Source organism: Ovis canadensis, chromosome 15 (assembly GCF_042477335.2).
Source record: "Ovis canadensis isolate MfBH-ARS-UI-01 breed Bighorn chromosome 15, ARS-UI_OviCan_v2, whole genome shotgun sequence".
NCBI lineage: Eukaryota > Metazoa > Chordata > Mammalia > Artiodactyla > Bovidae > Ovis > Ovis canadensis.
Genome location: NC_091259.1, coordinates 61,024,955 through 61,038,409, shown reverse-complemented (window position 1 = coordinate 61,038,409; position 13,455 = coordinate 61,024,955). Strand labels below are relative to the sequence as shown.

General features: G+C 51.2%; 1 protein-coding gene across 2 annotated transcripts in view; it reads left to right on the top strand.

Annotated features, from left to right (window-relative positions):
* The first annotated feature begins 235 nt into the window (after positions 1–235).
* The window catches only part of CHRDL2 (chordin like 2), a 35,367-nt gene continuing 22,147 nt past the window's right edge, over positions 236–13,455 (top strand). For both annotated transcript variants that reach the window (XM_069555453.1, XM_069555452.1), the window contains exons 1-2: positions 236–1,053; positions 12,220–12,332. In XM_069555453.1, the coding sequence (XP_069411554.1) occupies positions 972–1,053; positions 12,220–12,332 (195 nt within the window). In that variant the 5' untranslated portion in view covers positions 236–971. The remainder of the gene's footprint in view (positions 1,054–12,219; positions 12,333–13,455) is intronic.

Here is a 13,455-nt window from a genome sequence, read left to right as displayed (position 1 = left end):
AGCAAGTGTCCCGATTTCATCCAGAGGCGGGGTTCTGTGCCAAGCACCGTCGAATTCCCTCACCCGAGCGCCTCTCGGTTCCACAGCCCGCTTCGCCTCTCCGACCCCGACATCTCTCTCTTCCCCACCCGAAAGTTTCTAACAGGGTTCAGTCCTCCTGGGCTCAGGGCGCCGCGGGGAGTCAGGGGTTAAAACCCGTGGCCCGGGTGGCTCCTTCCTCCTCCCCAGCCCCCTCGCCTCCTCTCGGCGCGGCGCCTGGAGCGTCTGTCCCAGAGACCGGCACGAGAGAGGAGGGGGAAAGTGGGCCTGTTTCTCGGGTGGCCAATCCACCGAGCCCGCGGTGCCCCAGAGGAGGCGCCAGGGCTAGGCCAGCGCCAGGCCGGGGCTGCCTGCTTCCCGCGGCAAAGTACAAATGCGCCCGAGCGCGGCGCCTGGCGCCCTTGGCGTGCACAGCCGGCCCGCGCGCAGCCTCCCCCCGTGGCCGCCGCGCCGTCGCCGCCGCGGGTACCGCCGGGCCGCCGGGCTCCAGGACCCGGCAGCCCGACCCCGAGCTCTGCGAGCAGGGGGCGCCGGCCGCTTCTAGCCCGCACGCCCGGAGCAGCCCGCCGGCCCCGCGCGCCTGGCCCAACGCTGCGCGCTCGGCGGACTCCGGTCCTCCCTCTCCCGTCTTTCTTCTCCTCCCCTCCCTCTCACCTTCTCCTTTACTTTAATTGCTTTCCCCCCGTGCATACCTTCCTGTATCCCTCCAACCCTTTCCCTGCGTTTGCTTTCCACCTTCCTCCTGTTCCACCGTGGACCTCCCTTTTTGTCCTCACCACCTTCTTCCCAACCCGTCTCTGAATCTCTAACCCTAACCCTCGCCGGGTCTGTGGATTGCTTTGTGCCCCTGGGCGTCGGTGTCCCCCTCATCTCACTTTCCCCCAAGTCCCCTCCCGGCTCAGCGCTTGAGGGCCTGGCCCTGGGGAAGAAGGATGGTTCCCGAGGTAAGGGTCCTCTCCGCCTTGCTGGGACTCGCGCTGCTCTGGTTCCCCTTGGACTCCCACGCACGAGCCCGTAAGTAGCGGAGTGGGTGTGCTGGGTGGCAGAAGAGGGAACCCTCGGGATGTACTGGAAAGCGCCGGGACTTGGAACCCCAGACTGTTCTGACAGCCATCCAGGGAGCACCTGTGCCGGGAGGGTGGCGGCTTCTCTGCGGACCAGTTCGGGCTGACCAGACTGGGGGGAACTCGGCAAGACTCAGAGCCAAGGGGGCTGCGGCCACGGACCCGAGGGTGAGGGACCTGAGAGCGGTGGGAGAGAGGGCAGGGCACGGTGCTTCTTCTGGAGGAGCGGGGGATGCTTATTCCTAGCAGAGAGTCTGGCATGTTTGGCGGCAAGTGTGTGATGATGAAGAAGCTATTGCATTTAAAGAGAGCCGGTGGAAAGAAAGAAGAGTTAACTAGGAGGACTTTCCCATTGCTTTTCTCTTTTGAGGCTTACAACACTCCCGTCAGGTGGGTATTATCATTTGCATTTTACAGATGAGAAAACTTAGACTGAGAGAGGAAGAAACTTGCTCACTGTTGACAGAGCTAGTGAGCCATCTGAAGCCAGAACCCTTTAATTCTCTATCTGATGCTTTCCCCCCAGTCCCACAGCACCTGGAAGGAACTCTGATTTTGAGCTGTGACATTGGGAGGCAGCAGGGCACAGGGAGATAGACCAGGGTCTTCATTATCCCAGATCTGCTGACCACCAGCTGGTAGGAGGTAGATATTCTCTGAGCCTCAGTTTCCTAATCTATAAAATGGGAGTGAAAATCCCAGGACTGTTCTGAGGATTAAACTGAAGAAAACATGGAAAGCAACCAGCACCAGCAACTAGCTGGTCCATGGTAGGTTCTCGAAAAACACGTTCCCTAAATCATGTTTTTCCACTTGTACACAGTGTAACCTCCGTCAGTTGATATCAACTCTCTGAACCTCAGTTTCCTCACTCTTTCCACAATAGGCTGGTGGCGGACCTCCTACCCATCTTTTGACCCTCTCTTGGAAGGCTGGGAGGGTGAAGAACAAAACCAAAGATTCTCTTAAAAAGAAGGAAGCATCTTAGTGTAAATGCAGACATACCCAGTAAAGAAACCAAGGCCCAGCACGGGCAGTGGTCCCCAGGTTACGCCGGGTGCAGCCTGGGATGAAACCCCATTTTCCCAGCCTAGAGCACGTTCCTCTCCACAGCTCAGCTCCTCCATCTCTGCCTTCTTTTGCACATGACTTTCTGGAGCCAGCATTGCTGGGTATTGTTTCATTCCTGTCTCTGATCATCAGGGCAGGCTGCATGTCTGTTCGTCTCTGGGCGGCCACCAGCATGAGATTCACAGAAGTCCTTAGTAACAAGTCCTAAAAAGAGCCCAGTGTTAGTTCCAGTCCTGGCTCTGCCCCTTAGTAGCTGTGTGGCTTTTTGGAAGTGACAACCTCTCTGAGCCTCACTTTCTGCATCTAAGACACACACTCAGCTGAAGGCTTCTTGGGAGGATTAGAGCAGATGACTGTTAAGTGCCCAGCACAATGCCTACTGCTCTGTCAGTGTCTCCTCCTCCTCCCTGAGGCCTGGAGGTTTCCTCCCAACACCTTCTCGTTGCTTCTTAAAAGAGAATTAGCACAGGATGCCCTTACTGCCTGCCTCCCTTCCACTGGGCACATGGCTCTTAACCCCCCAGATTTCATTGCCCTGGATGCATCTTAGAAAGATGGCCTAGAATCATCTTTATGTAGATTGCTCATATCCTCCCCACAGCTCTCCTCCTTGTTGCCCAGAGCCTGTCAGCCCTCTACAGCCTAGCTTAGGTCACACCTCTTCCAGCAAACTCTCCCTGCCACCTGATCCAATCTGATCTTCCCTCCTCTGTGTTTCCACTCTTTGGGCCATACTGCTCACTAGGTGCTGCCAGTATTCCATCTCCCCTAGACTGGAGCCTAGTTACCGACATGCAAGAAAAACCTTGGAGCAGAATTGTTGAGTTAAGGTGACATGGAGGTAGTCAAAGGGGTGTAAGATGCTGCGATTTCAAAGCTGAAAGAACTTTTGAAAGTCTTCTGTTTCTATCCCTCAGTGTACCAATCCTTACAGTTAAACCGAAGCCCAGAAAGGGCAAGTGACTTGCCCAAGGTCACACAGCAAATATATTAAAGAAAAGAACAGAGACCTGGATCCTAGTCCCTGATTTATCACTGACTGGTTGTGTGAATTAGGACAAATCATTTCCTTCTTTGAGCCTCATTCTGTGTAATGCTAATAACCTATGAATCTAGAAACAATCCTATAGTCATTTGCTAAGGTCTTGTTTGAAGGTCTCCTGTGAAGGCCCTCATTGGAGAAGGAAATGGCAACCCACTCCAGTGTTCTTGCCTGGAGAATCCCAGGGACGGGGGAGCCTGGTGGGCTGCCATCTTTGGGGTCGCACAGAGTCGGACAAGACTGAAGTGACTTAGCATCAGCAGCAAGGTCTTGTTTGAAGGTCCCTTGTGAAGGCCCTCATCTTAGTTTAGTAAGTTTAGTTAGTAAGATCTGGGGCCTGTTGTAAGTAAGAAATCTCCTGATGACATCTTAGGTGCTTTCAGAAGTGGTACCCACAGATAGAAATTCTCAAACCCTGTGGTGTCTGATTCCTGAGATGGCCCCGTCCTGCAGAATGTGTAGGGCCTGTGAACATGTATGGCAGCTTGCTCATTAGTTTAAAGTGTAAGGGTATTCAAGCAAAGGTTATTCTATCCTTGGCTCTATTTCCAGCCACAGATTGAGCCTTGATCCCAGCCCAGACTGAGTCTCAACTCCAGCCACAGACTGAGCTCTAATCCTCAGACGCTACTATGGATCAAGCCCCATTTCCATTCCCACCTAGAGCCCTTAGCCAGGGTGAGCCCCTGATCTGGTCGCTCGCCAGTGCAGTCCCAGGCTGAGCCACATGCGTGTATGACGTCAGTCACGTTGGGCACCCATCCCCACTTCTGTCTGTGGAATGAGAACCCGCCCAGTTCCTTGACTCCCTCTCCAGTGCTCTCTCCTCTGTCAGCTCCTCTTCTTTGTGCTCTTCCTTTGCCAACTGTACCCCCTCTCCTAACTCCCCCCCCCCAACTTTAAGGTGTACAGCTGCTTTTTTTTTCATCTCTCCCTCCATCCAATCCTGACTTCAGGAGAGAGCTGGTTATCAGGCAAAACCACCAGCTCTTCTACTTCCAAGGTTTATGTATACTATGGGAATCAAAGTTTTTGGTCCCAGGTGACAAAACCTCAGACCCCAGAGGCAGGGTGGGGCAGGAAAGGAGCTTCCCTGCTATGACATGGTACAGATGGAGTCAGAAGGTCAGGGCTCCGGTCCTGGCTCTGCCTCCAGTTCCAACTGTGACCCACGGCAGGTTGCCTTTGTCTTCCCTTGACTTTTCCCAGCTGTAGAGCAAGACGGTGGGAGTCAAACAGATAATCTTTGAGGACCTTTCCAGCTTTAACATCTCATGATCCTAAGACCCAAAGATGCTATTGCCTTGGTTCAGGGTCCGCTCTGGCCTTTGGAAAAGGGAATTGGGGGAGTGTGGGTCTGCAGCCTGGTACCCTTGCCCTCCAAGGAGGAGTGGATAGACAGACATCCACTGAGAATCAGAAACCAACAGAAAGGGCCTAGAGGGCCTGAGACAGTGGGTACAGAGGGCTGACATCTGGCTCCGGTCAGACCCCTCTCTGCCTCTATCTAGAGGTTCTGCACCTCTCTCCCACCAGTAGAGGTCTCTGTCTCACTCACTCGCTTGCAGGCTGTCGAGCAGACAGAGCTGGGCAGCAGCTGTGCAGTTGTTCCAGCTGTTGCACCTGTTCCAGGGCTGGCCTCTCAAGTTCCCCCAGCCGCCGGCCATGGCACCAGGCTCTGGGAGAGAGACTTTGAATCCTTGGACTCCCAAAGAAGAGGACTGGCATGCGAGCAGTGCTGCTGGAAGGTGCAATGCAGAGGTCATTGCCAGCATCCCTCTGCCTCTGGGCAGGATCTCATCCCAGAGAAGCCTGTTTCATACTCTTTTACCCATACTTATAGTCAGGATTCTTCCTTTATCTCAGCTAAAACCTTCCATTTGCAATTCAAACCCATTTCTTCCGATCCTGTCCCTTAGGGGATGGGCATTCCTATGAGAAGCCCCCATCTACCTGGATCCGAGGACTGGCATTGGAGTTCATGCTGGCAAAAATGAATTATCTTAGACCAGGCTCAGGCTCCCTTTGGAACTGTGTCCACATCTGGAAAATAGGGGATTGGACATAATCTCTCAGTCCCTAACTTTCTAAGATTTTGCGTGTAAGTCACTCAGTGTGTCCAACTCTTCGCAGCCCCATGGACTTAGCCTGTCAGGCTCCTCTGTCCATGGAACTCTCCAGGCAAGAATCCTGGAGTGGGTTGCCATTTGCTTCTCCTTCTAAGACTTTTTGAACCTATAAATGTGTTAATACATGTCCATGGAAGAAGAGAATGTAAACAGAGAATGCAAATGTAAATAGTTTCTTCTCTACCCACTGACCCTTGCCAGGCAACTGAGCTGTCTTTCCTGGTTTGCTGACTCTCTCCTTTAAGGTCCCTCTATGCTCCTGAACATTTATCATGTGCCAGATAAGAATTCAGGTTCAGAGAAGCCAGGGTCCTTTCCCTAGACTGCACAGCTCATCTACTGAGGAGCCGAGGTTTTTACTTCTGATTCCCTTAGGAGGCCTCCCTCATTGAGTGCCAGTACCCAGCACAGAGCTTATGTCTCAGAGAGGAGCAAGTTTGTTGGTGTGAAAGGGAACTATAAATAAATAAAGTACAGCAGAGTGGGCATGAGGGAAGAAATGTAAACGTTCTCACATCCCCATGCAGGCTGGCTCACTCAGGTTTCCTGAGTTCTTGCAGGCTAGGGTCAAGCCAGTCGCAGTTCCAGCCCCAGGTCCACCTGGTGCCCTTCTCTTGGTCTCATCCTGCCTGTTCTGCAGCCCGGAATATTCTTGCTGTCTTTTCTGCCTCCCCTTGGAAGAATTCCCAGCAACACTACCCACTCCTAACTACTCCTTAAGAGATCTTAAGAGATCTTAAAAGACCATGAGAGTCTCAAGGCAGACTGTTGGGATGACCTTGGATGGGACAGCTTGGAAATTTGGACTTACATGTGAAGATCATGAAATCACTCAGCCTCATACCTTCCTGGGCTCCTGGCTTTTTTGTACATAATGTTTGGTGAATAGTTTAGGAGTTCAGATGATGGGAACTGGAAAGGGGAGGTCCAGGGCCAATTTCTGTTAGGCGGCAAGGTCAAAGTGCCCAAAGAGATTTGGCTCTTCTGTCACAAAATGAAGTTCTCTTTTTGTTGAAGCAGGAGGTTTCCAAGATGAAGGACCAGCAATCGCCTCCTCCTCCAGAACCTCCCTTAACTCCATTCTTTCATCCCACATTCATTTACCAAGCACGGATTCTGTGTAGGCTCTGCACAGAACACTGGGGATACAGAAATGTATGCCATTGGCCCTTGCTCTCGAGACTCACAGTTTAGTAAGGAAGAGAAGTCCATTCAAAAAGTACTTCTAACCTAGTATGATGCAAATTGTGGCAGAGGGCTGAACTCAGTCTGTAGGACTGCCAGAAAGGACTGGCAAGTGGCCTGGGAGTTTGGGATGGCTTCACAGGATGGCATTTAAACAGGCTTTGGAGGATGAGGAGCTGGTCCAACATTGGAGATGGAGAATCACATTCTAGGTGAAGAAAGAGCATGGGTTAAAAAGGTACAGAAGCATGAAGGAGCAAGGGTAGGGGCTGGGTGGGGATGGGAAGAGTGAGAAATTTAGCAGGAGGATGTGAGGCTTAAAAAAGGGCCACCACAGAGAGTTCTGCTGAAAAAGCAGGTGGGAGCCTGCTCATCATAGGCTGGAGTGACATGATAACACTGTAACAGATAGCAGAGTCTGTCTGATAAACGTGAGTGAAGTCACTCAGTTGTGTCCGACTCTTTGTGACCCCATGGACGGTAGCCTGCCAGGCTCCTCTGTCCATAGGATTTTCCCAGAGGCAAGACTCTGTTTGCAGCACGCCCAGGCAAGAGCACTGGAGTAGGTTGCCTTTCCTTCTCCAGGAGAACTTCCCAACCCAGGGATCGAACCCAGGTCTCCCACATTGTAGGCAGACGCTTTACCATCTGAGCCACCAGGGAAGAGCCCTGATAAACGTAGCGACCTTGAATTCAGATTAGGTCAACGAAATTCAATCATCAGGCTAGGTACAGAGATTCGGCTTTGGCCTAGCCAAGTGGGTGTTTCCTGCAGGGAGAGGGACTAGCACCCAGCACACCCCAGCCACCTTCAGGGGACTACCTGGACCACAGTCACTCCCGCCCCTGTGCCTTTGCATGCAACTTCTTCTCTGCCCGACTCCACCTTGTTAACTCCTTCCAGATCCAGTTCAGGCATCTGCTCAGGGAAGACTTCCCTGAAGATCCCGGGCTTCCACTGTTATGGCATTTGTCTGACTGTATGTATTATATCTATCTGTCTTCTTCATTAGGCTGTAGCTCCTTGAGGGTGGGCGCTATGTCTTATTTAGGCATGTACCAGGTCCATGGGCATGTATAGCTTGATATACAAAATGCTCAGTACATGAATAAAGGAACCAATGTTACTATTACTAATGATAATAAAACATCAAAATTAATGATAACATTTACTGCCTATGTGCTAAGAACCCCACATTCACTTGGTTATTCAGGCATGAAACCCCAGTCCCACACTTGACTGCCCCTTCACCCTCTCCACCCTTATCAGTCTGTCTGAAAGCCTACCCACTGTACCTAGTAGGTAGTCCTCAAATCTGTATTTCTGTCCCCCAGCACTGCTTCTGCCTTGCTCCAGGTCAGCATGATCTCAGAAGAGATGACTGTAACAACCTCCTGTGGTCTCTCTGCCTCCAATCTTGAGATCTAGAATGTTTGGCCTTAGTGGCAGGTACCATGATGTTCTGGGTACCTGGGGGTCTGCCCGTAGGATTCTGGGAGTAAAAAGAATAAACTATGAGAAACAGAAATTGTTAGGGTAATTTGGGGTCAGCAACAAGGTCTGCTTTTTCTCTCTTTGTTTTTAGTCTGCCATTTGGCTGAGCATCTAATATGTAGCAGGCATTAGTCATATTATATATGTTATTTGACTTAATTCTGCAATAACCCCCAAAAGGTCAAGATTATTACTCGACCATTTGACAAATATGGAAACTGGGGCCCGAAGTGTTTAAATAGCTTGTCTAAATGCACGTCGCAAATAAAGCCAAATTCAATTGGAACCCCAGCCTATCTGACTCTGAAATCAGAGTTTGGGGACTATATACACACTGGGTGAGGGGTATGAGACCTGTCCCTGTTCTTCTCTGTCTCTCTAAAGTCTAGAACAGCTCCAGTCATCCTCCTCAAGCAAAAACTTCCTCCACTAATGTCTTCCTGGATTAGACATCACTGCTGGGGGCCATTAACTCCTTAAGTCCCCTGAGAGAAGGAGCAATTGGTCCCCAAGTTGGAGACAGAGATGATGGGTGGCCTGAGATGTGGTGGCGGGGTGCCAGGGCCGGAGTGGGAAGACCACAGAGGACCACAGGAAGGAGATGAGAAGGGAGGGGATGTGAGAAACAGACTTTGCTCCTTCTCTGTGTCTCTCAGGATCGGCTGCACTGGCTGCCTGGGCCTCATCCTACCCTGTTTGGAGCCCCTGCGAGCCTAGGTGCACAGAACCATCCACATATCCTGAGTCATGGAAGCTTGAGTGATCAGATCTTAGAATCACAACATCATGCAGCTCTACAAGCTTTGTTGTCTCATGATATGCAGGTTCTCAGAAGCTTGGAACTCTCAGATCTTAAGTCTTAGAAAATTAGAACCTTAGAGTCTTAGAATGTTGACATCATGGATTCATAAACCATCTGTACAGAAAACCTGTGAAGATCAGAGTTCATGCCTACTCCTTATTTTGAAGATGGGAAAGTGAGGCCCAGAGAAGGGAAGCAAGAGTCTTCCTCAGCATCACACAGTGAATTCGTGGCATAAGGAGCTAGAGCCCCTTACCAGCCAAGTGCAAGGATGGGGTGCGTGCCAGAGCTGCACGACGGAGGCAGCCTGCAGTCTTGCCAGTTCCTCCTCCTGCCTGGTTTTGGTGTGGCCTTGGGCACTCACCTCCCTAGAAAAAGAGGGAGCTCCAGGCAATGCCACCCTTCCTTGTGCTTCTCACCTTGGAGAGCGCAGTGGGGTGGGAATTGTAGCTCCTGGGGTTGAGGGACAGTTTGCCAGGCCCCCCATATTCTTAGCTGCTGCCAGGTCCATCAGTGGGGGGCAGGCGCCTCCTGACCTGGGCATGGGCTGATACATTCTCTCTGTCTTCATGCTCTAAGCAGGCGAGGGGATGGAGTGGGGGTGCCAGCTGGCACAGGGGCCAGGCTGCAGGGAAGATGGAACAAGATTTCTTCAACAGCAAGGCTAAGTCCTGAGGCCGCAGCAGTGTTGCAATTGCGCCCTTTCCTGGTCGGGGGAGGGGACTGAGAAAGAAAGACATTATTCAATCCTTGGAGAGTTGGGCTGGCTCTGACAAGCACCCCAGCTGGGCCTGTGTCCTGCCCTCTTTGCCAGCGGAGGCTGAGAGATAAACACAGCTCATTTGATACGGGCCAGCCGGGGCCTTGCTGGGAATGGGATCTGCTGTCTGATCCCCCCTCTACTTTGTGGGGCTGGGGAGCAGATGGGGCAAACCAAGCCGTGGTCCCCAGTGGCCACCAAAGCACAGACCCTGAGGGCGTCATGGCCATGGCCTCAAATCTTTGTTCTGGGAAACCCAAGAGACACAACAGAAGCAGTGCAGGGAGCTGAGGAGGCTGCTCTCAGCTTCTCACAAAGGCAGCTTTCTAAAGGTTAGGAATGGCCCTTAGCTCCTGTCCTCCATTCCAGCCCACCCTCAACGTGGAGGGGGAATTCCTGTCTCCAGGGTGAGCTGCTCCTGCTACTGTAGTGCTTTCAACGCTCTGTGATTCTGCAGAGTTTAGGTGTCTAAGAGAATGATTCAGAAAGTGTGAGACTCTAGAAAGTGTGCAGGACGGAGGCATGGAGAGCAACCTCTGGGTTCTAGATTAATAGAGGACCAAGAAAAAAAAAAACTCCAGTACTTTGGCCACCTCATGCGAAGAGTTGACTCATTGGAAAAGACCCTGATGCTGGGAGGGATTGGGGGCAGGAGGAGAAGGGGATGACAGAGGATGAGGTGGCTGGATGGCATCACCGACTCAATGGACATGAGTTTGAGTGAACTCCAGGAGTTGGTGATGGACAGGGAGGCCTGGGGTGCTGCAATTCATGGGGTTGCAATGAGTGGGACACGACTGAGTGACTGAACTGAACTGAAGAAAAAAAATTTAGGAAAGGGGGATGGTGGCCAGTGGGGACAAGAAACCTCTAGGCCCTGAGTTTGAGCCAAAAACCGTAGCAGGTAAGGTGGACTGCAGGGAAGTCTGCTTGGGAGCATGGGGTCCTGGGTTCAAATCGATAGCTGGGTGGCCTCAGACAAGTCAACTTGGTCTTTGCAGCTCCTCAGTTTTCTCATCTAGTTTTCTTACAATTAACAATGGTAAGTAACAATCCCAATGACCCTGCAAAAGTGCCTTATCCTCTTGAATCTGGAACAGATGATAATGCCCATCCAGCAGGGTCATTGTTACCATAATCGTCGTAATTATAGCATTCAACTATGTGTCAGGAACTGGGCTAAGTGAGTGTTTTCCAAGTATTATCCAATTTAGTTGTCAAAACATTGATGCTAATAAGATAAGTAATTTATATAAATAGAATATCATCGATAAACATTGGTTCCTTTCTCCAAATTTCAATCTCATTTAATTTAGTCTGTCTTTATGGACACTTAGCTTGTTCTGGGCCTTCCAGATTCCCCCCTAAAAGAGCTTAGATTATTCTTTATGTAACGGAGAGTGTTTTGTAGAATGATAGCATCCTTTCTCTGTTGTAAAAATCACGAGGTACCTGTATGCGGGAGGGTTGGCAAGGGATAGGGCCAGAGGCAGAGCAGCAGGGCAAGGAGGCCTCAGCCCCCAACACGAAGCCCTGACCTGGGGCTGAGCTGGTGAGGGGTGAGGACACGAGATTCAGGACAGAGCTCAAAAGGCTGGGCAACTGACTGGCTATGGAAGGACAGAGGGGTGGAGGTCTCAAGAAATCAGGATTGCAGGAGAGATACTTAACCCACATAAGGAAATAAACTATTTCAATCATTCTTAAAAGCATTCATCTACATATTGACAACATATCAATATGACAACATATCAACATATCAATTGCTTGTATCAGTTGTAAATCATTTGTAAATATCATTTGTAAATCATTACAAAAACAATCAATTGATGTGCAAGTCGTAGCACCATTGACCATTTTTAAGGATATTTTAAAAGTCAGTTTTGTAGCAACCTTTCACTGGGCAGCACTTTGTTTTCCTGATTCAAACACTTAACGGTCAGAGCTCACTGAGATATAGGGACACAGAATAGTATGAAAGCAGGAAAGCTGCTGTCGGTAGCTTTATTCGAAAGATATATCCATGGCCCGGAGTGTGTGTGTGTGTGTGTGTGTGTGTGTGTGTGTGTGTGTGTGTGCGCGCGCGTGCGTGCATAGGCAGGTGAGCAGCAGGGGGCAAGAGAGGATGGTGCAGAGATGTAGTAAATGAATAAACCAAATGGGACAAAGGAAAGGGAAGCAAGCGTGACTGTGAGAGCAGAAGGAGCCGCGCTCTGAGAGTCAAGAGGCTCCGGGTGTCATCCTTGCTCCATGACTGACTTCCTGTGTGTCCTAAGAGGTATAGTCTGGCCTCTCTGGGCCTCAGATTATTCATCTAATTACAATAACTAACATTTCTACCACAGTTTAAACCTGTAAAAGGCGTGTTCACTGCTTGATCCTCTAACCACTCTGTGAGAGAAGTGTCAAAGTTCGGAGAGGGCCAGTGACATGCCCAGAGTCACACAGCCAGTCAAGCTGATATTGAAACTCAGTCATTCTGGCCCCCTGACTAGGAGAGCATGTCCTATGGATTCTCTTTTGCTTGAGTGTCCAGATGACATCCTTCCTAGAGCCAGAACGAAGGAGGGATGAAGCAGGGACTCCGGGCTGGAGCCTCCTGGGACTCACAAAGTACTGGTTGGTTTGCCAGGCCCAGACATGTTCTGCCTTTTCCATGGGAAGAGATACTCCCCCGGCGAGAGCTGGCACCCCTACCTGGAGCCTCAGGGTCTGATGTACTGCCTCCGCTGCACTTGCTCCGAGGTAGGTTCCTCTGGCCTCCTGTGACGGTATGTCTGGGAGACTGAGGGAAAGAGGACAGCCTGACTTTGGAATGGAGGATACTCTGGAAGCAGGCCCCATAGAATTGGGATCTATCGGCAGCAGCTGAGGGACTTGGGGCCACACCACTTCCCTACTGAGTACTCAGGCATGGGCATACAGGCCTACTGTGGGCCTCCCAAGAGAAACTGCACAGTGGATCAGTGGCTGGGCTGGGATGAGCACACGGACCTCCCCCCTCTCACCCAGCCTTCTTTCCTGCTGCCACCAGCCTCCCGTGCCTACACAGCAGAAGGCAGAGCCTTCCTGACCTGACCCCCTAATCCTTCCTTTCCTCCTGCTTTCTCCTCCAGTGGCCTTTCTTGCCGCCCAGCCTTAGTATGCATGTCCCAGTGCCGCTGGTCTAAATGTTCGTTCTTTCCAACTTTGCACAAATGCCACCTCCACCAATAGCTTTACCTGATCCCTCACCTGAAAGTATTTTCTTCTTCTGGGAGGCCACATAAGTTTCTCTGTCCCTTTCTCCTGATCACTGTCAACCAAGTACAATGGTTGTCTGTCTGTCAGTTACTGCCCCTCCTCCATGGAGCTCTGGGAACAGGTCTTCCTGGGTACTCACTCTTGCCCAGGTTGGGGTCTTGCTGAAGGCTGTGCCAACTAGGGCAGAGACCAGATTTTTTTTTAATTTATTTATTTTAATGGGAGGCTAATTACTTTACAATATTGTAATGGTTTTTGCCATACATTGACATGAATCAGCCATGGGTGTACATGTATTCCCCATCCTGAACCCCTCTCCCACCTCCCTCCCCATCCCATCCCTCAGGGTCATCCCAGTGCACCAGCCCTGAGCACCCTGAGAGACCAGATTTTTTTGTAAACCTCTGTCCTCCCACCCCACCCCAACCCAGCACTCTCCGCAGGACCTTGTATAGCCAACAAGGTGGGGTAAATGAAACCCGTATGGGGTCCAGAATTCCCAGGCCAGGTGTGGGGCTAGAGGATGGGGAAGGAGAGAGTGATTGAGGACGCTTGGATCCCCTTGGCCCTGGCTCAGCTGCCGGAGACCAGCCTCACTGTTGTGAAGTCCAGAGCTCTGTCTGTC